Here is a 27,351-nt window from a genome sequence, read left to right on the forward strand (position 1 = left end):
AAAGCGTCTGCTAAATGCATAGAAACCAAAGACACCCAATATTCTCTCAAAGAGTTGCAAAACTACAGCATTTAATACAACTATTACGGGTACTGCTACTTTTAATAAGCACTAAATATAACACTTCATTCAAAAAAAAAGTCGGAAAATATTGGGGAAATTTAGACCCCTAAACTAAAAATGAGTTTTTATCCAGATGTATAAATCCAAATAGAGACAGTGAAGATTTTAGTGAGCCACTGTTCTGAACAGTGCATGAGTTTTAGAAGCATTTGTTTTGAAAGGTCTGACCGGAAGGACCTCCATAAACACAAACGGTAACGAACAGTCTCACTCGGCAGTTTTCGGTGAGTTGCTCGGTACCGGCCTGTTGCTCCGTTATCCTCGGTCTTTGGTTCGGTGGTTTAACGGTAGACGGTCCGGAGTTCCAGGAACACATTCATGGAGGAAACGTGAGATTTTACCTGGGAGGAGAAGAAAAGCAGGAGTTATTTACTTTTCCCGCGGTAAGAATTTTAAACCCTAACGTTACGTTACAGCTAACGGTTAAAGTCACCGTTAACTAGCTTAAAGTTAGTCTCAGTTTCAGTAACCGAGCAGTTACAGGTGTCAAACGGAGTAGAGACTGCTCTGCTGCTGCTTTGGGACTGAGTTGCGCTCAGTCTTAGGGTCCTTTTGTTCCCATGGTGAAGCTCCAGCAGCTCGCGAGACTCACCAAGACAGAGCCGGGAAGTTACCGGGCAAAGTCGGTTGGAGAAGTAACGTTACGTTACACACACCAAGTTCTCAAGCAAAAATGCAAGCACAGAAGTACCACTTCTGATTCTTTACTTAAGTTAAAGTACTGCATAAGCTACATGTTGTTATATGTACTTTAAGTCTAAAAGTTGCAGTACTGCAGTAAGAAAGTGATTTATTTATTTTTATGAGTTACTGATAAAAACAAAGCTTTTTCACATATGCCTTATGAAAATGTTATTTATATGTTATATATTCTAACTCTTGAATAATTAACGTTAATGTGTAAACATGAGTACTGTGTCAGTAAAGATGGATTTGATTTTAATCACTTTATAGAGCAGTTAGTAGTTTATTACGTTTTTAAGGCACTATTCATTTAGAAACAAATCTTAAAATGCTACAAGAAAAAGGAGCATAAAACATAGAGACAATTATTCTAAACAAACAAGGTTATTTAAAAGTTATTTAAAAGCTTTTTTAAAGAGGTAAGTCTTCAGGTCCTTTTTAAAAGCAGCTACAGTCTGTGGGGCCTTCTAATGTTATTAGATTATGTTCAGAAAGGGAGTTCCACAGGTGGGAATGGCTGATTAGAAAGCTTGAACTCCCATAGTCCATAACTTAGTTTTGGGGGTATGTAGGAGGTAGGCGCTTGTGGAGATTGTGAGATGAAGTTTGCTGAGTGATAAGCTCCTTGAGGTAGGCCGGGGTGTTGCCATGGACACACTGATGCGTTAGTAATGCAATTTTATATTGCATTTTGGACCAGTGAAGTCAGCGAAGGGACTTAAGAATAGGAGTTATATGCTCATATTTATGCATTATCATCAGGATCCTGGCAGTGCTGTTTTGTATATGTTGGAGCTTTTGAAGACCCTTGCCATGCATCCCAATGAGCAGGTAGTTGCAATAGTCAAGCCTGGAGGACACAAAGGTTGGATGAGCCTTTCTGCATCCGATAGGGTGAGAGTGGGACAGAGTTTGGTGATGTTTTTCAGTTCTCATTAAACAAAAAATTCTGCTGTGTACAGAAAATATCTGTGTTCTTCACCTTTCTGTTATTATTCATTATCAGTTACTGTATTACATTTGTTTCTTCTTCCTGTTGTTAACTGTACAACCTCTGTGATGACTCATTTATTTACTGCACAGTTTCAAGAAAAAATAAGTAATGTCAGTGTATGAATGAATTGGTCATCAAATGTGATCTGATCTTACCCAAATTCACAAACATCAACAAATACAAACAATATTTACAATCTTATAAAACACAAACTCTCATGAAAAATCATATCTTCACTGAACACACCCCTTAAACATACCAAGTGATGGTGAAAAAAGTGATGGAAACTGTGTTTTAATAACTGTAATGACACCATTAAATCAGAAACCTCATGTTGGTGTCACTTTTTCCACTGTCACTTTGTATGTTTAATGGGTGTCTTCAATAAAGATATGACTGTTTTTATCAGCTTAGAAATATTGCATTTATAATTTTGGTGAAGATCAGATCACATTTAATAAACAATGCAGACAACCAAGAAATTACAAACACCATTGTTTTTCTTGCGACTTATTTGCAGCATAAAACTAGGAGAAGAACTAGGGTGTAAGTAAAGAAATAGCTAATAAAATCTACAAATTAACTAATATCTACAAGTATTTTTTTGCAGGTGTAGCTGCTGCAGCGTGACGTGCTGGGATGGAGGAGGTGGAGCACAGCCACTATGTCGCCCAGCTGAAGGCCGAGTTCGACAGCTGTGACACGACAGCCACCGGCTTCCTGGACAGAGAAGAGCTAACGGTGCTGTGCCACAAACTGCAGCTGGATGCTCATCTGCCTCTGTTGCTTGACACGCTGCTGGGAGAACACACCTATGCCAGGGTACAACACACACTGATACAAAACCACACTACTACTACACACTAACACGCACTACTGGGAGAACACACTTATAAATTAAAGTTTACAAACAGTCATCACGGACATACGTTCCATAGTAATATTGGTCTTTTATTAATTTTTCGTTACTTATTATTCATTATTTCTTTCTTTCTTACAGAATGATTGCACTTTTTTTTTAATAAACAAAAAAGCCAAGAAAATCCACAGGGTTTAATTCGTTTGGAGTTTTCTGTCATCAACACAGGCTCAGAATTATACACACACATGATTAAACCCTTTGCACCAAATGTTCAGAGTTCTTATTTAATAAATGGTGTGTACTTTGTGTGTGTGCTTAACTCACTGAAATTTAAAGGACAATATCACTAAGTCAGTCATGTCATGACTAGTATACGCAGTTTTGTTTGCCACTCTATGCAAGGGTAGAGGATGACCTCAAACTCTGTTAAATAAATCATTGTGTTACTTTAATTATGATTTATCAGGGGTGTGTTATGTTGTCTGATGCTCTGTAGTGTACAAACTACAAACTACTGTAGTGTACTTAGTGTAGGACAATATTAAGTGAGTTATCTCTGTGACTCTCAGGTGAACTTTGAAGAATTTAAAGAAGGCTTGGTAGGGGTCCTTTCTCGGTCTCTTGAGTTCAGCACATCAGAGGATGACTGCAGTTACCTGGAGCCAGGTAAGATAGAAGGGGGTGGGACAAAAGAGATAATCCCTAACACTGCTAGGATCTTAGCTTTGGAGATTCCTTAGTTAATAAATAATAATAACAATAAATAGTAAATTAACTCAGAGATACTGCTTCCTGGAAAAAAGAAATTGTTAGCAAATTTTATTTCCCCATGCACCGTGAAGAAAACCTCTGTGTGTCATTAAAGCTGTGTAACCTTGGTTCTGCTCTCTGCCTATTTAAAGTTTTGGTTCCTGTCTCACAGATTTTGGCTCCAGCCTTTAATTTACTTCTCTGTTCTATCTCCCAAGTTTCCAAAGTGACTCTGCAGCGTCACAGTAGTAACTTCAGCCTTTTCTGTCCTATTCCTTTTCATCTCTCTAGTGGTTCTAGAAGAGGTGAGGCCAAAGTTTGTGAAGGGAACAAAGCGTTATGGCCGCCGTTCTTGTCCTGACAGAAAACCTGATATTGCTCTAAACTGTGACTCTGAGGACTCGCCACCTTCCAGACCAGAGACTGCAGATCCGTCACCGCCCGCTGTCCGCAGGGCCAAACTGAGGCGATCAACATCTCTGGAGAGTGTTGAGGTGAGACAGTTGATTAATGTCCTTCTCTGATTCGTACACATTCCTCTAAACACTTTTAATTAATGTTAATTAATTTGTATAAAGTTGTATAAAGACATACAGTTTAATGGTATGTCTGCAGTAATTAAGCGAAATTCTAAAATTTTATTGGAATTTTTTTATGCAAAAAATGACACCGATATAACAGCCCTTCTACGATTTTCAGGAGAGAAAATGCATCTTTTGTCTGAGTGGAGAGAAAAATGTGTGTTTAGGAACTAGGGTGGGGTAATGGGGATGTACAATCACTTCATGAAAAAGTCTGCAGTGGCCTTCCCTAAACTTACAGATAAAACCATATTAGTACAAAACAGAACAAAAAAAAAACATTTTATTATGTGTTTGCTAAACCATCAGTCTGACAAATTTGATAGTTGATGCATGGTACTGTTATTCTATCCAGTAAAAATACTACTTTTCACTGCTGCAGAAAATAAGCTTTAAATTGATGTTGCAGTGATATTAGATGTTGATGGACCTAGACTCATAGTGACAGATGCCGAGGTTCCTTTAAACTGTAGTATGTAGAGTTAGTTAATGAAAACACATCTATAAAAATGAGGGTAAAATGGCAGCATAGTTATGCTAACCCGATGTTTGATAAAGTCCTTAGTTTACATTTTGATGAATATTTCAGTTTTTTTAATCTGAACCATATTAAATAATTTTTGCCTGCACAATCCAGAGATCCAAATACTGTTAGTCAGGCTTTTACTGCATACAGTAAGGCCTACAAAATTCACTGCTTGTGATTTACATTATTCTGCACATAGTTTCTATTCATCTCTTTTAACAATTTGTCAAAAAAGTTATTAAAATATTTATAGCCAATGTGCACAACTATTTCTTAAATCTATTTTCTCTTTTCTATTATGTCTTTTTTGAGAAAGCCCAGATCCATTTTTACTACTGGGGAGAGTCAGAGGGGAGAGGTTTGGTGATTTTGGGGGTGTTGGAGGATTTTCAGGAAGTGGGATTCTGAGGAATGCAACTGCTGGCAGACGGCCGTTGCTGGTTTGGCTGCTGCACAAAGGTGATCACCCAGTTTCAGTGGAATAGTTTCACTTCACTTTCTGTAGAAAAGAAGCTTCTCTGCTGCTTTTTATGCTATTTTAATGAAGGTCAGAGGTCATCAGTGCTTGAATGTATCTAAGCACATTTATTCAACTACTGTATTTAAATACAGGTTGGAGATACTTACAGAGATGGAGACAGCGGTTTGAGAGCCCAACAACAAAACTGTAGCAGAGTAAAGTCAGAGTAGAGACAGACAAGTGCTTCTGTTACACTAGACTGAATTTACTTTAATTTCTGGCTCTCTGTTTAAACTATCGAAGAGATTTTATTTAACTGCGCAGCTCTGTGATGAAGCAGATTAAACACTGTCTCTCTGTAGATTCTCTGGAGCTCCAAACGCTGAATCTGCCCTAAATAACTTTTTACAGTATTTAGTTACATAATGAGCTTGAAAAAAATGAAGAAGCACTTCATATATGCACATACACACAGACAGAGGTTATATTACCAGTCAGATATGCAATTTGCTGATGAGGATGGACAGATGGATTTAGAGGCTTTTGGGTGGGAAGACAGAAAGGTCAAACTCTGTGTTATCAAGAACCAAATAAAAACATTCAGTTTATGGAATTTACTCCTCAACAAATGAACACATGATGGGCATGTGAACATTATAAGCTGTGGTTTATGCTCCAGCTGCTGCTGGATTATTAACCTCCTTTACATCACTGACTACAAACAGCCACATACAGCAGCTACACGGTGCTACATCAGAGTGTGACATGCTGTCTGTGGGAAATGATGATCTGCTCATCCACATTCAGACAGGAACATTTACAGGCCACTGATTCATGTTCCATAAAGGTTTAGAGTGGTAGGCTTTTGCAGGGTAGATAAGGATTTCTGTAGCTCCATATAAACTGATGTGATGGTTTTCAGAGCTGTAAAGGTGCATGCTCTTCCACTCTGCCCTCGTTTTTTTACTAAAATAAAAACTAGTGGTTAGAAACTTTGAACTCAGTACAACAGAACAAAACGGTTAAAACTGGGTGATCCAGAGCAGGGACTAGAACATGTTTTTGCACAACTCTGTTTGTTGAGAACAGGAATACAACCTGTTTAATAAATTTATTTTGATGTTCATTCATACAGCCTGTGTATGGTCTGGGATGCAAACATAAGACTTTCTTATGGAATTTGCATATTAAACATTAACAAACATGCCTCACTGTCTCCTGCAATGGAAAGAAACTACTGATAAGAATAAACATATAAATATTTAAATAATAATTTAAATTCATAATAGAGATATGAATAAAGTGCAAGGTTTCACATTATTCAACATTAAAGTTTTCCAGATGTTCTTACCTCTCCTTAAGTTGATGTGTCCACACTAGCACAGTTCTTTTTCCAAATTCCTGCAGAGGCTTTGTCTATGTTCTCTCATAGTGCATTTCTGTGCTTATTTTTAGCCTCTGTGTTTGAAAAATAAAGCTGCTTTTCCTGATAACGCAGTGATCCTGGTAGTTGTTTGTCCACAGTCAATGAGTAGCAACAGATTCTTCATGTTAAACCTCCAGTCACATGGCTTATTACTTTCAGGGAGTGTTTAGTGGTTTTTTTTTTAATAAACTGGATCGTCTGTGACAATTCAGCTTAAGTGAGTTGAATGTGGTTGGAGATTCGACCGTGATAAATCCTGGTGTGGATGGAAAAGCCAAAGGTTCACTTTCCCACACACGTCTGACCGATGGGTGGAGTTTACATATTGAGCTCTTTAGCATGACAGTGGGGTCTACACAGTGGAAATACTCACACACACAAACACACCAGACCAGTTTAACGCGCTCATTAATACAGAGAAACACATCAGTCAGTGACCTCCATGTTTTCTCTTTAGAGCCTGAAGTCTGATGAGGGGCCAGGAAGTCAGAAGGAGAACACCCAGCCAGACTTACAGACTAAAGGTACTCTCTTTTTCTGTAATGTAAGTGTTACTCAGCGTGACCACCAGCCTATAAACCTGTTCTACTACAGGACCTAATCTGCTTTCTCTCTTATCTTGATCTCTAAGAACATTGTAACTCTCTCTTCATGTTTTCACTGTGTTTTACAAACTGTGATAAATAGTACATATACAGGTTTATACATGTGTTCAAACAGAGTAGTATACTCATTCTAAACTTTATTGTTTTACATTTAGAACACAAATTTTTTTAAATATTCAGAGTGATACTGTTCTTAATTGTGATGCTGCAGGCACTTATCACATCAGCACAGCTAAAACTCACTAAAGTAAACAAATATATTTAATCTATATTGTATATCTGACAAAACAATGTTGCGGGGGTTAAGTATTTTTGTAGGTTAATCCAGAAGTTCTAAACTTTGAGCTCATGGGTTCTATAACCCACTGGGTTTTCACACAGTTCTTTGGATATTAAAGAAAATAAGCTCTGTTTATGATGTAAGTTTGGACTAGCAAGATCATATTCACAGGTGAACACAGCTTTTGTGTTGTTGTTTTTTTAAGCCTAAATACAATCATCAGAAGTAAAAAGCTATTAATGAACTACACCATGGTCTCTTGACATTTGATTTAGCACATTTGATTTACAAAAACCCTTTTCTCCTGCCATGACCTGATCTAGCCAGTGCTCACAAGAGTAAACGCAACAGGCTGTAAAATTCTAAAGTTGATGAGTGTGACATTTATTGTTTAATTTAGCCACTTAGGTAAAAGCTCAAAAAGTATGAGTCACGTATTTACTTATGCCATAGATTGAAATGTGAAACGCTTAAGCGTAACCAAATATCTTATTACAGACTTTTAACCAAATTCCTGTTCAAGAAACTCTGAGACTTCAGGATAAGGAAACTAGAAGTATAAAGGTGCTAACTGATTTCTTAGTTTTAGGGATCATTCCTATGACATTCTCTAACTTTATTGAACTTTAATTAAAAATAACATTTTTGTTACATTAGAATGATATGGCCAGCATTTATGCTAAGGTAAGCACATCAGCAGCTGCCCATACCCTAGCTCTGTCTACTGTACACACAGAATTGTACAGAATTTCAGAAAAAATGTACAAATTGCTCTTCCATAACAACATCACATGACACATGAAAAGACATTTCACAATGTTTAGTTCATAACAAGCAACATTATTATGATAGTTAAAGTTTGAACTAACAGGGCTATCAGGAATGATCACCTTATGAAATGTAACTATCACAGTATCAGAAGATCAGAAATAATCAAGGCTGTCTATTTGAAGTATTTGAGATATGAGAAGATGTTCAATTGTGAGTTTGTTCTGGTTTTGTTTTCAGAGGTGTCAGACTCTCTGATCATGAGGTTACCACAGTTTGTGGAATATTATTTAAAAAGTTTAATTTTCTTTGTTTACACCTGCATGTTAGGTCCTCAGCATGAGGAGGTAGAGCTGGGAGTGGTTGGAGGAGGAGTACTGATGGCAGTGCATGATCACCTTGGGCTGCAGCAGCTGATCACAGGGGTAAGAGCCCCTATTACCAATAGGACCTGCACATATCTAAGCCTGTTTCACAGGGGCCACTGTGGCTCAGGAGGTAGAGCAGTCATCCCAGGGTTGTTGGTTAGATCCCCGGCTCCTCCGGTCACATGTCAAAGTGTAACTGAACCCTTTTCAGTTGCTCCAGGTGAGTGTAGGCCACCGATGGGGGAGCTGCTATGCAGCTTGTTGTGTGAGTGTATGTATGTGATTGTTAGTGTGAATTAAAATGAGAAGCATAGCATTGTAAAACACTTAAGGTACCACTAAGGTAGAGAAGCAGTGTGGAAAATTTACATATCCTAACAATATCGAGAGTATTCACCCTCTGACATTGTCTAGATTTGTGCTTCACATGTGTAAGTAACAGTTGGAGATGGCTAAGCAAGGAGAGTCACCAGTTGGATTGTGATCCAGTTGCAGTGTATAGTTCCTTGTTGCTTTGACCTTTGACCCTATCCCAACCTGCAGGAGCTGGACTCACCATTGAGAAAACCAGACACTGACCTGGAGGGCAGAGTCAGTATCAGGGACTTCCAGAAGATTCTACGTGGATCTGCCCCCGTATCCTGCTCCACCCCTGTACAACCTGCTAATCTTCAGAGGGCGCGGAACAGGGTCAGACACACACACACACACACACACACACAACCACACATACACAAAGGTTTGAATTTGTACTACAAAACAAACAAACACGTGCCATTTATATTATATCAACCCTGTATGGGCTCCATCACATTCACACTGACCAGTACATTAAAAAAATATATATAGAAGGCATCTATGATTCTTTGGTGTGTCTAGTGGGACTCTTGGAGGAAGTCAGAATATCCACACAAACATGCAGTGCATATGCAACTTTCTGCAGCTTTCCCCTGCTCACTGACACCCTCAAACCCAGAAACAGGCCACCAAACCTAGTTAGGCTTCTTGAAAATGTGCCTTATATTTTTCTGGGTCATATCATGCATATTATTTTCTGGGTCAGATAAAACAGTTACACCATGTAACTGAACACACATAAATAATAAAACCTGACCTGATAGCCTCTTGATGTTCTGCTTCTGCTCTTCTAAAACTAAATCACATTGGGAAGGTGTGGGGAGTAAAGTAAAAGGTAACAGATTTCACAGCTTTTTGTGGGGAGTTAGTATTACTAACTAGTATTACAGTATTACTCGGCTTTGTTCTAGAAAACAGCACAAAAACCAATAAGAGAATCACGGTGAACACTGCAGGCCGGGTCCAGGATCTGCTGAATATTGTCAAATGTCGATAGTTCAAGGCCAGTTAAGTGTTCAGTTTGTGAAAATCTTTTGGAAATTACCAGAAAACTCACACACAGAAGGCAAAAAGAAAACGAAAGAAAAAAATATTTTTTTATAGAGCAAATTAAAACCACAGATTTCAAAGTGCATCACACAAGCCAAAAAATGAAACCCAACAGTTATCGAAAAAAAAAAAGATATTTAAAATATGAGACCGGCTAAACATTTCCTACTGAGGACAAATGACTCGCAGCGTCAGAGATACAGAGTTTCTGAGAAGCCCCTGAATGCAGCATTACCTCTCCTCCTAGCACACATCTAGTCAAGAGGCTGAACTGCAGCTGACAGTTATCAGTCCAATCTGAGCTCAGACAGGTGCTGCAGGTGAACAGGCACCTGCTTAGACACAGACAGGGAGAAACTACAATGTACTGCACGTCAGGTTTGATCGCAGGCTGTGGGTTGTTAACGTGGGTCAGGACAGAGAGCTCAAGTGCCCATTCACGGACATTCTGCTACACACAGGTGAATCACTCCAAACGTTTCAGGTTGATCTGATGTGATGAAGTGTATATGTTGGAAACCTCTGCTCTGAAACATGTGCATAAACATCTTCTTAAAAAGAACCTGGTGTCTGACTATGAGTCGAAACAGACTAGTAATGTCTGAAGGTGAGAAGAAAATGTAGTGTCACATGTTTATACTTTACTTTATTTATTATTTTACTGATAAATGTTTAGAAATCTAGATGTTTGTTTTTTAAACTCATTTAAAATTGTACTACATCTGGATGGTAACCTTGGAAGTGCACGATGGATTTTGTTTCTGATTGTTTTTTCAATTAAATGTATTTTAAAAAGACAGGTGGGTGAAATGTGTTGAAGCAGAACCTTGTTCTTTGTTTTCTGCCACTGCTGCTCTTAAAGTTAAGTTAGTATTAGGTAAACTGAAAGAGGCCAAGTATAATTGATGTCCAATCAAGTCAATTTTCATCATGTTAACTGAACAGCTTTCACTCTGCAGGGACAAGTTTAATGTTAATGTTTTGCAGTCTTCGTGTTCTGAACTTCGTGGGATGTTTGTACTTTTCTCTGTAAAAATCTGAGTTATTGTTGGAGTCAAAGTAAAAACAGGCAGGCACACCTCACCTCTAAGGTTTGAATGTGGACTAACAAATGGTTCTGGTTCCTGGGGATCCATGCAGGCGCAGGCAGTGTTGGAGGAAGGCTCGGTTCGCTCCACTTTGCCTTCCCTTCTAACAGCCACCGTGGGTCAGAAAGTCCTCAGCCGGCTAGACGATGGCTCAGGATGCACCAGCCCAGAGCGGGTCATTGCCCTCTGGACCGAGGAGGGCATCAGAAATAGCCGGGACATCCTGCAGGTCAGTGCAGATCAGGACCAGGGTTCCTGGCTTCAGTTAGATCTGTAGCTGTCAGTGAGAACACAGTTTTTTGTTGTTGTTTTTTTGTTTGTTTGTTTTTGTTTTTATTTCCTTGTAATTGACAGACCTGAATGCATTTTACTTTTTATGATTTACAGCTACACACTTGTTTGTGTCCTGTATGTTTGTAACCTTTTTAAAGGTAGTTTACATTAAATGTCATAATTTTAAGACCATAAATTTCAAGGTATTCTTGTCAAGGTTCATAACAGTCTGATAAATCAGTTGTTCATCAGTTGTCCATAACAACTCTAAACATAAAACTATCTCTCTGTTCATTAAAACAAATATAAGTTGAAATAATAAACCATAGAAACTTGTTTTAAGATGTACAATACTTACTCATTTTCATCAAAAAAGTATTGTTTACACTGCAGAAATGCAAAAGTTAATAAATAAAGATTTCAACTTAAATATTATAGAAACATCAGTGCTATTATGTACAGAAGGAAAACATGTTACAATTCTGCTACTGAGCTAGTTTAGAACTGTTGTTTAATGCTGATGTAGAAGGCTTAAGGTGATTTGATTCAGTTTAGTAAAAAACATAACTTGACACATTTTGTCTCATACAGTGCATTAGTCTGTTTCCCTCATGGCAGTGTCTCTGTCAAGAAAACCTTTTGTTTAATCTGGTTATATATGAAAACTTTATCTTTGTCTTGGAATCATTTTACTGCCAACATATTTTTCTTTCTCGTTTGGTAACATTACATCTCCTCTCTGATCCTTCTCTCCTTGTGATTTTAAGGAAGGACGAAACCAGTCTGTCTTTATTTCTTATTGAGCTCTAAGCCAAACCACCTCATAGGTTCTGTGGTTTGTGCTGTGAGTCTCAGGGGTTTCCCAAACCAAGCTCCTCCTCATTCCTCTCATTGTGGAGACTGAACAGATCCAGATGTTTGTTCTGTCTGCCACATTCCAGGACTCAGTACTGGGGCTCTTAAGCAGAAAGATGTTCCCTCACACAGGACAGATATAATTTAACATCATACCATACGTCACTATTGTATATTGTGAGTCGTAGTAAACATTTAACTTAATAACTGATGCATTACACACTTAAACTTAACACTCAATAAATAACTGTATTTAAATGCTTTTATCCAAAGCGCTTTTCAATGTAGCTTCTCATTCACCCATTTGCACACCCACACTCACACACAGATGGTGTTGGCTGCCATGCAAGGCTGACCAGACCCCATGGAAGTAACTTGGAGTTCAGTGTCTTGCCTAAGGACACTTCAACACGCAGCCAGGAGGGACCGGAAAATAAATTCCTGACCCTGTGGTCAGAGGACGACAGCTGCACATCAACTGTTGCTTTGTGAAAAATCACAACAGTCTGTTACAAACTAACTTACAAGATACTTTTTGTAAAAATACTTACAAAATATTTAAGTTTTAATAAAAGAAATATAATTGTGCCCCATCTAGCCCCACTACTTGCATTCCAGGACATCAGATGTTGATCCCTGTTTATGCTCGGTCCTTCATTCAAGACTTCCCCCAGCATCAGATAAAGTGACCAAATCAAACAGGGAAATTTAAAAATGAGCCCTGTCTAATAAAAGGTTTAGTTCTTGCTGCAGGTGACAAAGTTTCAGTTTTTTATGTTGTTGTCCCCTGCAGACTCTGGACTTCTCTCTGGAGGAGCGTCTCAGTCTGGCAGACCTGACTCTGGCTCTGGACAATGAGCTGCTAGTCAGTGGGAATGGTATCCACCAGGCAGCGCTCATCTCCTACAAGAATGAGATCCAGCACCTGCAGTAGGTCTTCACAGCTCACCTCATACTTTTTTTTTTTTTTTTGTCCTTTTGGCTTATCCCGTGAGTTCAGGGTCGACACAGCGGATAACTCCCCTTTCTTACGCAACCCTCCCTAATTTCTACTGGGCCTGGACCCGCACTGCAGAGCTGGGGAGGGGAATGGGCTGTTAGGGGTTCAGTGTTTTGCCCAGAGACACTTCAACATATAGGCGGCACCGGGGATCAAACAACTGACCCTGTGGTCCGTGGATGACTGCTTTACCAACTGAGCTACAGCCGCTGCTTCATCAATTTGTATCATTGCAGCTCGGTGTTCCAGATCTGCAGACAGAAAACAGCAAAACTTCAGCTTGTCCTAAAATACATTCATTAAAACCTGATCTTTACCTAATGAACTAACTGATGTTATTTATTGCTATGGTACATACAGGCAGTCAAACCTCTAAGCACCAAACCAACATGCAAAGCAAAAGGAGTGGAATAAATTACATAAGCAACAGTGTGCATCAAAAAATGGAAATAGAAAGTTTTTATTGCTTTGAAAACGTGATGCATTTTTATAAGTCAAGTTCATTTAGAAATACAAGAAATTGGGGTTCACTGTGAAAAATGTACAGAAATCATTAAAAGGTATGAGGTTTTCTTAGATAAAGAACATCTGAACTGAGGCGTTTTATTTAACTGCGTGTGTGTGTGTGTGTGTGTTCAGAGTGATTGCAGAGCAGGCCTGCAGAGAGCGGGACAAGGTGAGGGCAGATCTGGAACTGGCTGATCAGAGGAACCTGCAGCTGATTAGAGAGGTGGATGACCGGCACACCAGCATGGAGACGCTGAACCAGAGCAGGATGAGGTCAGTGCAGGTGCTGTTGAGTCTCTGTCCTCCACACATGGTTATGATTCATGCTATAAAAATTGCCGGTTTCTATTGGTTGTTTCCATAAAAGCTGACAGGCAAGCTGCAAACTTTTTACTGTAAATCATAAAAATCATCATCATAAAAAATGGCGGAAAGTACTGTACTAAAGCACAAATTCAAGGTATGTATCTCCACTTACATTAGAGGGAAATATTGTACTTTTACTACACTACGTTATTTGACATCTGGAGTTACATTTCACATTACCGTTTTTAGACACTTCAAAACATGTGTTTCTAAACTTAGAGGATTTCTTTGGATTTGGATCAGTGGAGCAGATTGCCCTGCGATTGCAGGGTTGGTAGTTCAATTACCTGCAGCTCCTGTTCACATCTCAAAGTGTCATTAGGCTAAACGCTGAACCATAAGTTTTCTCAAGGCCTGAAATTGCAGGTGCACATTTATTCAGAGTGGTTTCTTGCTGTTTGTAAATATTTGTAATATGCAAAGAAAATTTAAGAAAGACTTTTCTGCAATATAACTACTTTTATTTTTAGTACTTTAAGTACATTTTCATGCCACCCTTTACTTGTACAGAAAATACTGCATAAAGGACTTTTAACCTCTAACAGCATGTCTACACTGTGAAATGGTAAATGGTCTGCACTTATATAGCGCTTTTTCTACCCATTCGCACTCTCAATCACACACTCATACACCGATGGGGCCAGCACTCACCGGGAGCAACTAAGTTGGGGTTCAGTGTCTTGCTAAAGGACACTTTGACATGTGACCGGAGGACATGTGAACAACAACTGTGAGATTTGTGGACAACCACTCTACCTGCCTGCGCCACAGTTGCAAGTGGGTTTAATAGTTTTACTTTCTGTAAATTAATTATCTGAGTACTTCTGCTATTGCATCGAACAGTAAGAATAAAACCAAATATTCTTCAAATCATTCTCAAACATTGATGTTTGACTATGCAAATCAGAAATCCCCACATAAAACCTACAGTTATGAACGAGGTGTTGATGAGCTGCTCTGTTGTTTCAGGGACCTGGAGCAGGACTTCCGTGATCGGCTGGCGATTCTGCGCAGCCAGATGGAGCAGGAGAGCGAGTCTCTGCTGCAGCAGGTGGAGACAGAGCGTAGCATGCTGCAGGATGAACTGCAGCAGTTTCGAGCGCAGGAAGCCGAGCTGCAGGAGGAGCTCGGCAGTGCCAAACAGGTCTGTACTCTGTGTCTGCAGATATATTTTAAACAGAATTATATTAAAGTTACAGACATCAATTTACTAGTTCTGATCAGAATATCACAGCCCTAGAGAACATCTGCAGCAGTGCAGAAACAAAACTCCACAAACCTTCTCATTAGTAAGACACCTGTCACATTTTATCAGATACGGTGGAACACATTGTCAGAGCACAGTTGACATTACTGTATTTTACCTTTTTAAATTGTGGTTGGTTATCAGAACCTATCCCTAACTGAATCTTCATGCTGACAACACGTGGAGACTGATTGTTGTGTAAATGTGAGACTGTATCTTATTAAAGGGTTAACATGTGTGGGGTTTAGGAGAACAGTCATGTGGAGGAGGAGTTGAGCACTGTCAAGTTGAAGCTGACTGAAACAGAGAGTTCAGTATCCAAACTGCAGAGAGACCTGGACCAGCTGCTGCACGACAAGGTAACATAACACCAAGCCCAGTTTGTTAGGTTTTGTCCATTATGTGCATCATGTAGTGAACGATCAGAGTTGACACTACTTATTTAACATTAACACAAACTGTAAACAAACATACTTGATTCCCTATTTGTGACAGATTTGTAGCATTTGGCTCAATTTACAAGGTAAAGTCAAAGTGGCCTTCAAGCTGAGACCCGATGTTGTGTTGCTGATTCATGTTTGTCAGTGGAATGTCAGTTATGGTGTGAATAAACTGCCACAGATGATCAGATCAGTTTCCTTAGATGCTGCTGGGTTCCTTCTTGTTTGTCTAAAACAGAATCTTTTCCACAAATATCCAACAAGTGTTCATGTCCTGGTCTCTGTTGTTGATCTCTTCCATGTTTCTTTTTACTGGCTCAGGAGCCAACACAGAATAAGTAATGTGTGCTGGGAAGGGAATTCTGATCTAAACACTCTGGCTGTGGTCACGGAACTATAGATCAGATGTGATCCAGGACCACATATAGAAGTGAACCATATTTGATTTGGTTTGTAGGGAAGAATCTAATTGGACTGAACTAGATGTTGCTTATTAGACACACAGTTATGTAATTTATTTGTCTGTTAATTAGGGACGACAAAAAATAACCACATCAGAAATAAACCAGTTAACTGTAAAGCAGTCAGAACCAGTTGGTAGTTTCTGCGACAGTGCATGTGAACAACTGCATTTTTTTGCATACTAATGTTTTCTAAGGGAGCAGTGAGTGTGTGAGTGGGTGTGTTTGTGTGCTACATAGTGAAAACCAAAAAAAGTACTTTATTAAGAATGAGGAAATTTTTGAAAAGTGAGGACATATTGACTGGTTCTCACTACTTCAAAGAGCCTTTTGTGTTGAAATTGGGTTTAGGTAAAAGTGTTAGGATAAGGGACTAGGGACTCCCTTATATCATTTGGTGACCTCCTAAGGGTATGTGTGTGTGTTGGGTGTAAGGTAACACTTCTCTTTGTAGTTGGGAATTATTAATGAAAGTTTCCACTCCGACTTAATTTCATTGTTGTTCTTATCCTTTCTGCTCTGAATGCTCTAGGTGACTTTTGTTTTTCAACTTTTATTAGTTGATTGTTGATGTATTAGTGTGCTGTTTTAACCAATGAGATGGATTTTGTTTGGATTGACAGTTTGGCAGCTTGGATTCAGCAGGAACTGGTCTGAGTCACGAGGAGCGGTTCACAGAAGTCATCAAAGACTATGAGCTGCAGTGCAGGGTAAGAGAGTCAGTGTGTAGGAGGTACTAGTTTTTATTCTGCTGTAATTCATTATTCACATTTTACTTGTAAACTTCAATTTTGAAGCTCTGCTGTTTGTGGTGTGTTTCACCATAATTATTTTTATTATATTCTTTGTTCAGTGCACCTGTAACCACTAAACTCTAAAAGAAAATCCAACTAAAGAATTGAACATTACAGCTATAAAAATTGGAATTCAGATTTATCTTTAAAAGAAAAAGGTTTAAAATTGATGAAGGTGCAAGCATAAGTGAGACAAAGAGGCATTTATTATAAACATCAAGTTTAATGTGAAAGTGGAGTTTGACAAAAAAAAATTCAGAATGATGCACATGTGAAATGTATTTGTAGAAATGTAATAAATGTACAGATTAAAATAAACCACATAAAGTGACTGCATTGTTTTGTGAACTTGTGACTAAGGTGCCATGGCCTTGTTCATTGAGATGATTTTAGACAGAAACTTGTGTTCAGTGTAAGAAGTGAGTGATGCAGCTCTAAGCTTTGCAGACTGATTTTGGTTTGTGTGTCTGCATGCTCATCCTTTTCTGAAGCTGCCTTCTGTAACCACAAAAACTCTCACTCTAAGTTAAATAATCTTTATAATTCCCTTCCAACACCAGGAGCTACAGGACAGAAACGATGAGCTAAGCTCAGAGTTGGAGCTCTTGAAGAGTCAGAAGAGTGACAGACAGGCTAGACCAGCACTAGAGGGTATTGCACTGAGCTGGACCCAGGAGTCAGACTCTGGTAAAACAACATCACACAAACAAATACAGCACAACAAAGCATAGTCAGAATCTGGTAGTTATTTTCTCATACAGAAGAGTTCTCTCTTACACTTATGTGTGTTTGAGTGCAGTAACATGTTCCTGACACAAGGTGGAACTACTTCCTCTGGGTAGTATGGAAACATGTTAATGTAGATACACTGTCAATAAAGATCAGTAAGCTGGTAAATAGAAACAATATGTGTGTATTACCATGTGTAAGTTAAAATAAAAACAAATCTGGGATTTCTAAACTAAAAGTATCAAACTTCCAGAAATTGAATCAGACCAGAAACCTAAATGGTTTTTATGGAATCCAGGACCTGATGAGCAGGTCTGACCTGTTTAGGTGGACACAGAGTATTGTTGGTCTTACTATTGTTGTGAGGACACTCCCTGACAGAATGCATCCCCTACCCCTCACGCGAACATTAATCAAAAGTAAATCTCTAACTCCAACACCCTACACAAACTGATTGTGGTTCTAAGCTGAACCCTAAAAGAAAGTCTAGGCCCTAACACAGACATTTGAAGGTCTGAGGACCAGACAACATGGTGGTATTGAACTGAAATCACACACAAACGCCTCCTCCTGAGTGTGAGTGCAGGGCGAGACTCTGTTTCTGTGTCATTGTCAGTGTGGTTTAGCTTCATCATGTCTCACGGTAAGTCTCTCTCACTGAATAATTCCTCAGCTTTATAATTTGTTTATGATTTTTTTTTAGTAAGATCTTGGATGTCTCTTTCAGGATGATTCTCTTTCAGAAAGAGAATTCAATCCTTAACCGTATCCTTCTTTGTTCAGATGAATCTGACATGAAGCGCAGCTTGTCTCCTCTCATCCGGAGAAAACTGCAGCCAGCTGATAAAATTGGTAAGAAACACAACCTCAACACATGTACACACACGGCTACGATGCCTGTCAGTGAGGACTAAAACTCTTATCATGAAAATCGTTGAGATGAAGGTGGGTGATCTGCTGTTTCTGTCTGTGTGTCAGCTCTGTGTTCATTGGACAGCGTCTCCGGTCCTGCTGTCAGTATCCAGACTGAATTGGCTCTGGAGCAGCTCAAGCAAAAACATAACCAGGAGCTCCAGCAGCTTCACATCCAGCTTGACACACAGGTACACCACAATACAATTAGATGAAGTCATAAAGCTAACTTAATTATTGTTGCAATCATATTGACCAAGTACTGCAAATAAGTATAAAGTTTAAGCTGTTGGGTGCTTTGTTTCCATTTTCTGCTACCTCATATTTTAGTAATTAATTTAAGTTATAATAATTAAATTGATGTTAATAGAAATAGCGTAGAAAGTACTGTAGCTTAAAAAGCTTTACTAGGATGGAAGGTGGAAATAAATGAACTATTTTAATAATGAATAAAATGAAATAATGAGAACTCTCCTCCTCCTACTCAGGTGAATTACTATGAGCGCAGTCTGGAGCTCATGAGACAGAGCATGGAGGTCGAACGAAAAGACATCTCTCAGGCCTTCAAGGTGAAAACCGATCAAATAGTGAATGAAATAATGAATTATTATGAACTAAATATGAAACACTTTTTCACTTGAATTCTACTATTTCTTTATTGGTTTCAGATGGAGATCAGTGAGCTGGAGGAGCAGAAAACTCAGGTAGAGCAGCAGGTGAAGCAGCTGAAGGAGACTGTTGACAAACTGCTGAGTCAGATTCAACATGGAGGAGGAACAGGGTGGAGCAATGAACAAGAGCGCAGGTGAGTAGGAGAAAAGGTAATCTCCTGTAGCTTGACCACATCCAGTTTCATCCTGTAAGTGAGGACATGTTTTGTCCTGGGGTTTTCGTTGTGACTCAGACTACTAAAGTATAAGGAGATAACCTGAAGCAGTGTTTTAAAACTAGTGTTTGTGCTCCCAGGGTGCAAAGGGAGCGGGCAGAGCTGGAGCAGAACTTTGCCAGAGAGATCAGTAATCTGGTGCATAGGCTGAGTGCTGAGAAGGACCAGCTTGAGGCTGAGCTAAAGCTGAAACTGGATCAGGAGGTGATGCTCGTCAGGTGGGTGCTGACCTCATGTTGCCTAATAAATATTTAGAATTAGGGCTGTCAATAGATTAAAATGTATAATCCCAGATTGTCCATTGTTAGGTTACGTTATTGAGGAGAATCTACTCAGAATTTGCTGCTAAGGATTAGATACAACAGTAAAGTTACACTTACTGTAATGTCTCTTTATGTACACAAAATAAAAAATAGTCCCAACATTAACCCGGGGGCGAGGTTTGAAGTGATTTATAGAAATCAGTCACTATCACTCACTGATCCTTTTTTCTTCCTCTGATGTGGTTTACTGGTTTAGCTGTTAGAGGGAGGGAGTTTATTGTGGAGGCTGCTGACAGACTCCACCAGAACTCGTTCAGTAATTAATTTGACAAATCAGTGTTCTACTATGGTTAGCTGAAGCAAAAAATTATTTGTTCATAGTTATTAGAGACAGATTCCCTATGGTTTAAACTTGCTGAGTTGTAGTTGTGTGTAACAATACAGTAAATTGCAACTATCACATCTGTTTGTTTGCACTCAGAGTGAGATTAAACGATGATAATCAGTCAGTTTCCTACTTAGTCACTCACACAATTGAGCTCATCAGAGATGATGCAACAGGTCATCATAACAACCTGAATTAACAGAGTCAAAAGTAATTATTGATGTTAAAAGGTATTTGTAGAGCTAGGATCTTAAACATAGTCAATAGCATCTCTACTAAACACTTGAGCCGGAGTAAAGTTTTCATCACTGAACCTTAGAAAAGGTCTATCAGCAGCTTTACTGAACCTGTGTGAGCAGGGAGGAATCAGAGCAGAGCATCGCTCAGATGAAGCTGCAGCATGCCGAGGCTCAGCGCCACCTCCTCCACCAGCTCCATCTGGAACGTCAACGCCTGCTGGAGCAGAGTGCATTATGGGAAAACCGGCTCATCCAAGTAGAACAGGAGAAGCTGCAGAGTGAAGAGAGATCTGGGGAGGAGCAGGCCAGCATCAATAGCCAGTTCTCTATAGAGAAAAAGAGGATGGAGGAAAAGCACAAGGAGCAGGTCTGTCAACTGAAAGAGCAAGTCTCCAGTTTACAGGAGGTCATACAGAGCTCCAGCCTGGAGATCAGGCTTTCGGAGGCCAGTTTAGAGGAGCTCAGGAAGCGCTGTGGTCAGTTAGAGGATGATCTTACAGCCTCTCATGGGAGGTGCTCTAAGCTGGAAGCCAGACTAAAAGATACCTGCTCTCAGCTGGAGGAAAGCATCACTTTCCTAAAGCCTCAAGAGGACCTGAGTAAGCGCCTTGACTCCGAGAAGAGCTCTGTGGACAAGGAGCAGCAGCTTGTGAGGGAGCAGGAGAAGCAGCTACTGGTTCAGGTGACCCAGCTGAAAAAGGAGCTGGGGAACCTAAAGGCTGTGTCTGACAGCATCAGGCAGGACCGAGAGGTTGTGGTCGATAACTGCAGCCGTCTATCCCATGCCTTCGTCCAGTTGCAGGTCCAGCTCAGAGCCAGGGACATGACTGTGTCTTCCATGAGGTCTGAGCTGGAGAGTCTGCAGGAGACTACGAGGACCAAAGCTGACTGTGTCTCCAAGCTATCAGCTGAACTGGGCTTATTAAAGATGGACCGTGCTAGGCTGATCCAGGACCTGAAGGATCAGGCGATGGCTGTGGACAACCTACAGCTAGAGCTGGACAGAGTCTCTGAGGAGCTGGACAGGAGCAGGTGCACTGAAGAGGGTCTGCTTGAGGCTCTGGAGCAAGAGCAGACCAGGACCTCAGAGCTTCAGTGTGGTCTAGATGAGAAGGAGGCGCAAGTGGGTCATCTGATCCAGGAGAATGGTAGCTATGCCCGGCTGGCCGACCAGCTCTCCACCCAGATTGTGGAGATGGAAGAGGAGATAACCTCCCTCAGAGACCATCTCCGAGACCTCAGCTCCCAGCTCAACAACACTGCAGACCTGGTCCTAGGCCTGAGGAGGCAGCTCAACCTCAAAACCAGCGAGGTAGATAGGCTTCGGGCCAAGGTGGAATACCTTACTGATTTGGTACAGAAAGCCAGGTCCTCTTCTGAGAAGCATCATAGTGAAGTTCAGCTGCTCACTGCTCAGCTGCAAGCCAAGAATGTAGATCTGGATCAGGGAAGAATGCAGGTCCACCAACTGCAGCAGGCTCTGCAGGACTCCCAGAACCAGCTTAGGACAGCAGAGGAGGAGTTTGATGAGGAGAAGAAGAAGATGACACAACAGTTAATAGAACTGGAGAAGCTGGTCTTGACTCTGGAAGAAATTATGGACCCAGGCAGTCAACACAGGTTTGTGGAGCATGAGCTGACTCCAAAACCTGGTCCGAACATTAACTAACCTCCATCTGTTGCCAAGCTCGAATCCCTGAACTTCATCAACTAATCACCTGACTGAATTTTCCCTCCACAAGTAGATCTTTATCTCCCACAGTGCACTGCTGCAGACTGAACCTGATTGACTGTCTGGAATGCTTTAACTCTTCATCTCATCTCTAACTCAATGACAAATATCTAAACGCATGAAGACTGTGAATAACTACCTTTCTGTGTCAACCTCTCTGTCATCAGCACCTTCTGTTCTTTGTGTTTCACTGTAGAATCTGATATTTCCTTATTTTTACTTTAGTACATGCTCTTTATTTTACAAGATTCGTTACCTGTGTGAAGCAGATTGTTACCAATCTACTCAGGGTGGCAATTATTTATATCATCACAGTAGTTTCTTTATTGAAATTTCTAACAGATGAACTGTGAATGATTTTACCTTCTTGATAAGTATTTTAATTTGTTGAGGTTGTTTCAGGATCAGTTTTTAACTTGTGCTGTTGGCTGTAGGACTCAGCTGGAGGAGATTCGATCAGAGAATGGAGCTCTGCAGGAGAGACTAAAGGTCCTGCAGCAGGAAGTCCAAAACCTGGAGAAGGATGTCACTAAGAAGAGGTGAGGGGAAAACAAAAAGATTCAGTATCAGGAATGGCCAGTAATTAAAGGGCTGGTATACATGACAAGTGTTAAATTATTAAAATATTTTGAATCTAATTAGTAAAAGAGAGGTCACACCAGCTCTAGTTCTTGGTAGAATAACATCTTATTTTTTTCAGCCATATAAACACTTGACTTTAGAAAGAAGAAGAAATTTCAGTTTCTGGGTTTTAATAAATTTGCAAGAAGTTATAAAAATGTTTTTGGCTTTCCATTATTGGTTATTAGGTGTAGATTGATGGACAGAAATCGCAGTTTAATGTATTTAAAGTTAAATATGCAACACAATAAGGCTTGCAGCCGAGTTCTACTACTGCCACAATTCTGAAGCCACTGTTGATTTTCCTAAACATAGCTGAACATTAATATAACATCTAATGCTTCTGTTTTCAGGAGGAAACTGGAGGAAATGGAACGAGAACACCAGAGGAGCAGAGATGCGGAGGAGAAGCTGCACAAAGAGGTGAGAAGTGGTGACTGGATCCTGAGGCAATGAATCGTTATAAACTTCAGACTGTGACCTCTGACCATTCAGTGATTTTTTTTTCTTGTGTGCGACTGCAGAACTCTAAATATCGAGAGGAAGTTCTGGATCTGAGCAGCAGGAACCTGCAGCTCAGCAATGACAATGCTGAGCTGAGTGCTTGTCTCCGTGGAAACCAGGAGTCTGTCCAGGTGCTGCAGGAGCGCTTGCTGGCAGTCTCTAAGGAGCAGGAAATGGGGAAAGCTAAGGTAAGAGACAGTTCTGATATTCTATCTTCTATTTTTTTAGCTTACTCATTTAAGAAACAGAAAAATAAAATTGTACTGTTTTTTTTTTTTTTTTCTTCAACACTTTGCTGATTTCTCTACCACATATATATTTAACCAGATTGCTTGCTCCAGAATGAAGTGCACATGTGCAAGACAAAAGTCTGCAGACAAGGAAATTATTGTCTGGATTAAAATGTCGAAATGAAACTAATTAAGTCAGTTTTCATTGAGTATTAGTTTCTTTTGTCACCAAATTACTTTTAATGAAAAGATTTATTAGCAAGTTTTGGACAGTGTGGAATCCTTTGTTTCTTTGTCCCACATGGCCACTCACTGAAACACCTGTTTAAATTCTTTTTTTAATTTCAACAGATGTCCAAAAAAAGTCTCAAAACATTTACATTAAACTTTTAACCAAAAGTTAACCAAAATGTACAGCTGACCTGATACTGATTTGCTGGTGTGTTTCAGGTGCACCAGCTGCAGGAAGCAGTGATTCAGCACGAGAAAGAAAAGCTGCAGCAGCAGGTGCAGAGACAACTGCTAGAGAGAGACCTCAACTCCTACAAGGACAAGGTGCCTCAGTCAATGCGCTGGTGGACCCTGAGTTATGATTATGGACTCATACTCAGTGTATGACCTTCAATTCCTAACTCTGTAGAAATTAATAAATTTTAATTATTTATTTTTAATTTCTCAGATAGGTGGTCTGGAGCTGGAGCTCAACAGTGTTATTCAGAAGCAGCAGAAGTTGGAGGAGGACAAGACAAAGCTACTAAGAGAAGCAGACAACCAAAACAGCAAGGTCGCACCTCTAGTCTAACCTCTACATGAAACATAAAGATCATCGCAGAATAAAACAGGATAATAATTTGCCTAGGTTGCCTAAGTTTGCCTACTGCTGAATGTTTTGTTCCCTTCAGGTGGGGCAGCTACAGCAGTCTGTTCTCTCTCTGGAGTCAGAGGTGGAGTTGCTTCACACTCAGCTCAGTGCTGTCAGTCAGGAGAAACTGAGCCACACACAGGAAGTGACAGAGCTGCAGAGGCAACTGCAGGATTCTCTAAACAAGGTCTGTACTGAAGACATGTCCATCAGATACACTGATATGATCATTTACAGATTTTCTGTTCATACAGAACAACATTTAAATATTGATTGATTCTTCCCTTTTTACAGATTTTTCACCTAGATATTTATTGTAAAATACTTTTTTAATTTTACTCTCTTTTTTACAAAAACAAACAAAAACTTAATTTAAAGCAAGAGACAGAAACTAACACCAGAAATTATTTAATATGTCAAAACCAACTTTTATAAAATTCAGCTCGCTTTCCTTTGTTTTTAGGTGGAGGAGTTTGAGGCCAATGTCAGGAAGCTGATAAGGGAGAAAGAGGAGCTCCATCAGGCCCTGGAAGAGCAAAAGGAACAGGCCTCATTCACCCTGCAGGAGGAGACCAAAAAACTGAGACTCCAGAACCAGGAGTTCGAACACAAGGTACCAGACAAAACACAGGATTGATTCAAAGTGTAACAGTTGGTCTTTGGTGATCCTCCTCAACATCTAATGTACATCTGATGATTGTGTTGTTGTCAGCAATCGGAGCTGCAGGTCCAAGGTCTAAAGGTCCAGAAACTTACCCAAGAGCATGAGAACCTGAAGACCAAATTGAGCGAATTGGAGACAGCCCGGATTCAGGCTCTAGACAAGGTCAGGACTGCAAACACAAACCATGAAGATAATGTTTTCATCCCTTCTCCTTCACTGCAGCTCCCAGCTCACTGTCTTGGTCTACCTCCTCCTGTAGGCGGTGCGGGCGGACACGGCTCTCAGTCTGGTTCAGGCGCAGCATGTGCGGCAGCTGCAGGAAATGCAGGAGCGGGTGGGTGATGGCCACAGGGAGCAGGTGGAGCTTCTGCAGGCCCAGCTGACAGAGGAGCAGAGGAAGGGTCAGCAGCTGGATGAGACACTGAAACTGCAGGTGCAGCAGAACAGCTCTCACCTCAGCATCAAGCATGTAAATGCACTGCAACATTTTTATTCACTCTTTTGTCTTTTCAGTTTGAACTAAACTTCTGTCTTTGATATAAGTGGTTAGTGTTTTTACAATTTGACCTGTATTTGTCCAGGAACAAATTTATTATCTTCTGTTCAGGATCAGTACGAGAAGGCGATGGCTGCCCTGCAGGAGAGGGCAGACAACCTGGAGACCAAACTGAAAGGAGTGCGTATGGTTCTGCAGGAAAAGGTTGAGCAGCTCAAAGAACAGGTCAGTCTTCAAACAGGATCTGATCACACCGACCAGAGCAGGTCTCTTCACTCTGACTCTGTTTTAATAATATCTGTTTAAGTGACAGACTCAGTCGTAAAGTGTTAGAAACAGAATCTGATAGGTGACAGCTCCTAGAGCAGCATATTACGCACTATCAATTCATGTATCCAGTGTAATGTTGAGGTGATCACTTACTTTTGACCACAGCCTCACTGTACTTTGATGTCCAATGCAGATGGCAAAGAACAGCAAGTCGAGCGCATTGGTGAAGGATCTGTACATAGAAAACTCTCAGCTGATGAAGGCTCTGCAGGTCACTGAGCAGCGGCAAAAAAATGCAGAGAAGAAGAACTTCCTGTTGGAGGAAAAGATCCACGCCCTCAACAAACTGCTAAGAGACATCGTCCCCGTGGCGCTGGCCACATAGCAGCTGCTCCGAGCTCAGTTTCACTAAAGCAGGGATGATAAATGTGCAACATATGCAGAAAGTAATGAGCACACAGGGAATCAGTGCTCTGATCAACTTGTCTGTTGTCTCACCAGTCCAGCCAGGAGTTAAACCCTGTCAGCTCTGTTAAATGTGCACAGATCTACAGCAGAAATGAGACGTGTTGAACTAAGTGATTGTACAAACTGATCCAGTCTTGGTCATTCAGCGCTGACTAACTCGACAAACTGGTAATTCTCCAGCTTCCAGTTTCCATCTGTCCTATTACAGCCTGCATCCCAACCTCCATACCTGGCTAGACATTCATCCCAATTCATTAACTCACTCCTAAGGTGTGAGCTCCTTCCTGACAGTCACAGTTGGTGTAAACAACCCAAGGTGGAGACAAGGGCAACTTGTCCAGACTGAGGTCGAACAGCAACTTGGGCCACAGCTGCTTAGCTAAGTCTGCTAGTTAACTCTCCAGCTATAGTGCTATAGACTTCCTACTGATTGGCCACAACTAGTCTGCTGCATCCTTCTCAGCTACTGCACCATAGTGTCAGTCTTGTTCTGTAGATCAGGGGTAGCAAAAGTCACCAACCCTCAGAAGCTGCTGTACTGTGATATTTACATAATCTGATCATTATTATAATTTCATTCTTATAATATTATGATTTATTAGATTTATTATTATTATAAAATATTTTTAGGAGGGTGAATCTTCACTTAGGACAAATATAACCAGGTGTGACTCTCAGGTAAAGGTGGTTCAGCAGCTTTTACATAATTCGCCTCTGACTCACTTGATATAAAGTTCAACACTTGTTCCACCTGAAGCTGCTTTAGAGAAACTGAAAACCAGTCGGACCACACGCACGGACATACACACAGACTGGAATGCTGAACAGGTCAGCACTAGCCTGAAGTATTTCTGCCATGATGGTATTATATTTCTTTATACATTTATATTTAATGTAAAAGTTTGAAGTTGTAAAGGTCAGTTGCTTTAAATTTTAAGTGAGACCAACCAACCCACTGCCAACCCACTCAGCTGTGTTTTGTCCCCTCATCTGTTCAGGTATTAAAACCAAATCTAACCCGTGTGTATGAACCAGATACTGACCTTGATGTATGATAACATGAAAACCACATTAAATTATGTTTTTATCTTTGTTTATATAAAAGGTTTTTGTCTGATGCTGTACTCAGTGTGTACTCCTGTACTGAGCCTGATCAGTTCACCCTAATGTTGCTGTGGTATAACCGCATTGGATCCTGGTTAGTGAACAACACTTCTTCAGGCAGG

The 27,351-nt window shown here is 40.2% G+C and overlaps 1 protein-coding gene across 4 annotated transcripts; it reads left to right on the forward strand.

The window, feature by feature from the left end:
- Positions 1–27,340, forward strand: ninl (ninein-like). Of its 4 annotated transcripts, none has more exons than XM_067511002.1 (31): positions 1–506; positions 2,412–2,623; positions 3,233–3,329; positions 3,705–3,907; positions 6,864–6,930; positions 8,390–8,484; positions 8,971–9,117; positions 10,975–11,151; positions 12,844–12,980; positions 13,690–13,830; positions 14,893–15,067; positions 15,418–15,528; positions 16,694–16,780; positions 17,425–17,551; positions 18,377–18,445; positions 18,572–18,696; positions 18,994–19,074; positions 19,174–19,310; positions 19,472–19,609; positions 20,399–21,898; positions 22,445–22,549; positions 22,985–23,054; positions 23,156–23,323; positions 23,816–23,920; positions 24,045–24,149; positions 24,268–24,414; positions 24,691–24,840; positions 24,940–25,053; positions 25,151–25,324; positions 25,499–25,612; positions 25,851–27,257. In XM_067511002.1, the coding sequence occupies exons 2-31, from the start codon at positions 2,441–2,443 to the stop codon at positions 26,040–26,042; spliced, it is 5,241 nt and encodes a 1,746-aa protein (XP_067367103.1). In that variant the 5' UTR covers positions 1–506; positions 2,412–2,440; the 3' UTR covers positions 26,043–27,257. The 4 variants fall into 4 exon arrangements, with proteins under 4 accessions (XP_067367103.1, XP_067367094.1, XP_067367119.1 ...); XM_067510993.1 differs by having other exon boundaries at positions 6–506; positions 25,151–25,360; XM_067511018.1 differs by lacking the exon at positions 20,399–21,898 and having other exon boundaries at positions 291–506; positions 25,151–25,360; positions 25,851–27,340.
- Positions 27,341–27,351: the final 11 nt, after the last annotated feature.

The sequence above is a fragment of the Channa argus genome, chromosome 1 (assembly GCF_033026475.1).
Source record: "Channa argus isolate prfri chromosome 1, Channa argus male v1.0, whole genome shotgun sequence".
Taxonomy (NCBI): domain Eukaryota; kingdom Metazoa; phylum Chordata; class Actinopteri; order Anabantiformes; family Channidae; genus Channa; species Channa argus.

Coding starts and splice junctions, on each gene's coding strand:
- ninl (XM_067510993.1), top strand. CDS start 2,441: ATGGAGGAGGTGGAGCACAGCCACTATGTCGCCCAGCTGAAGGCCGAG. Junction 17,552..18,376: donor GACCCAGGAGTCAGACTCTG/GTAAAACAACAT, acceptor TTCTTTGTTCAG/ATGAATCTGACATGAAGCGC. Junction 25,613..25,850: donor TTGAGCAGCTCAAAGAACAG/GTCAGTCTTCAA, acceptor TGTCCAATGCAG/ATGGCAAAGAACAGCAAGTC.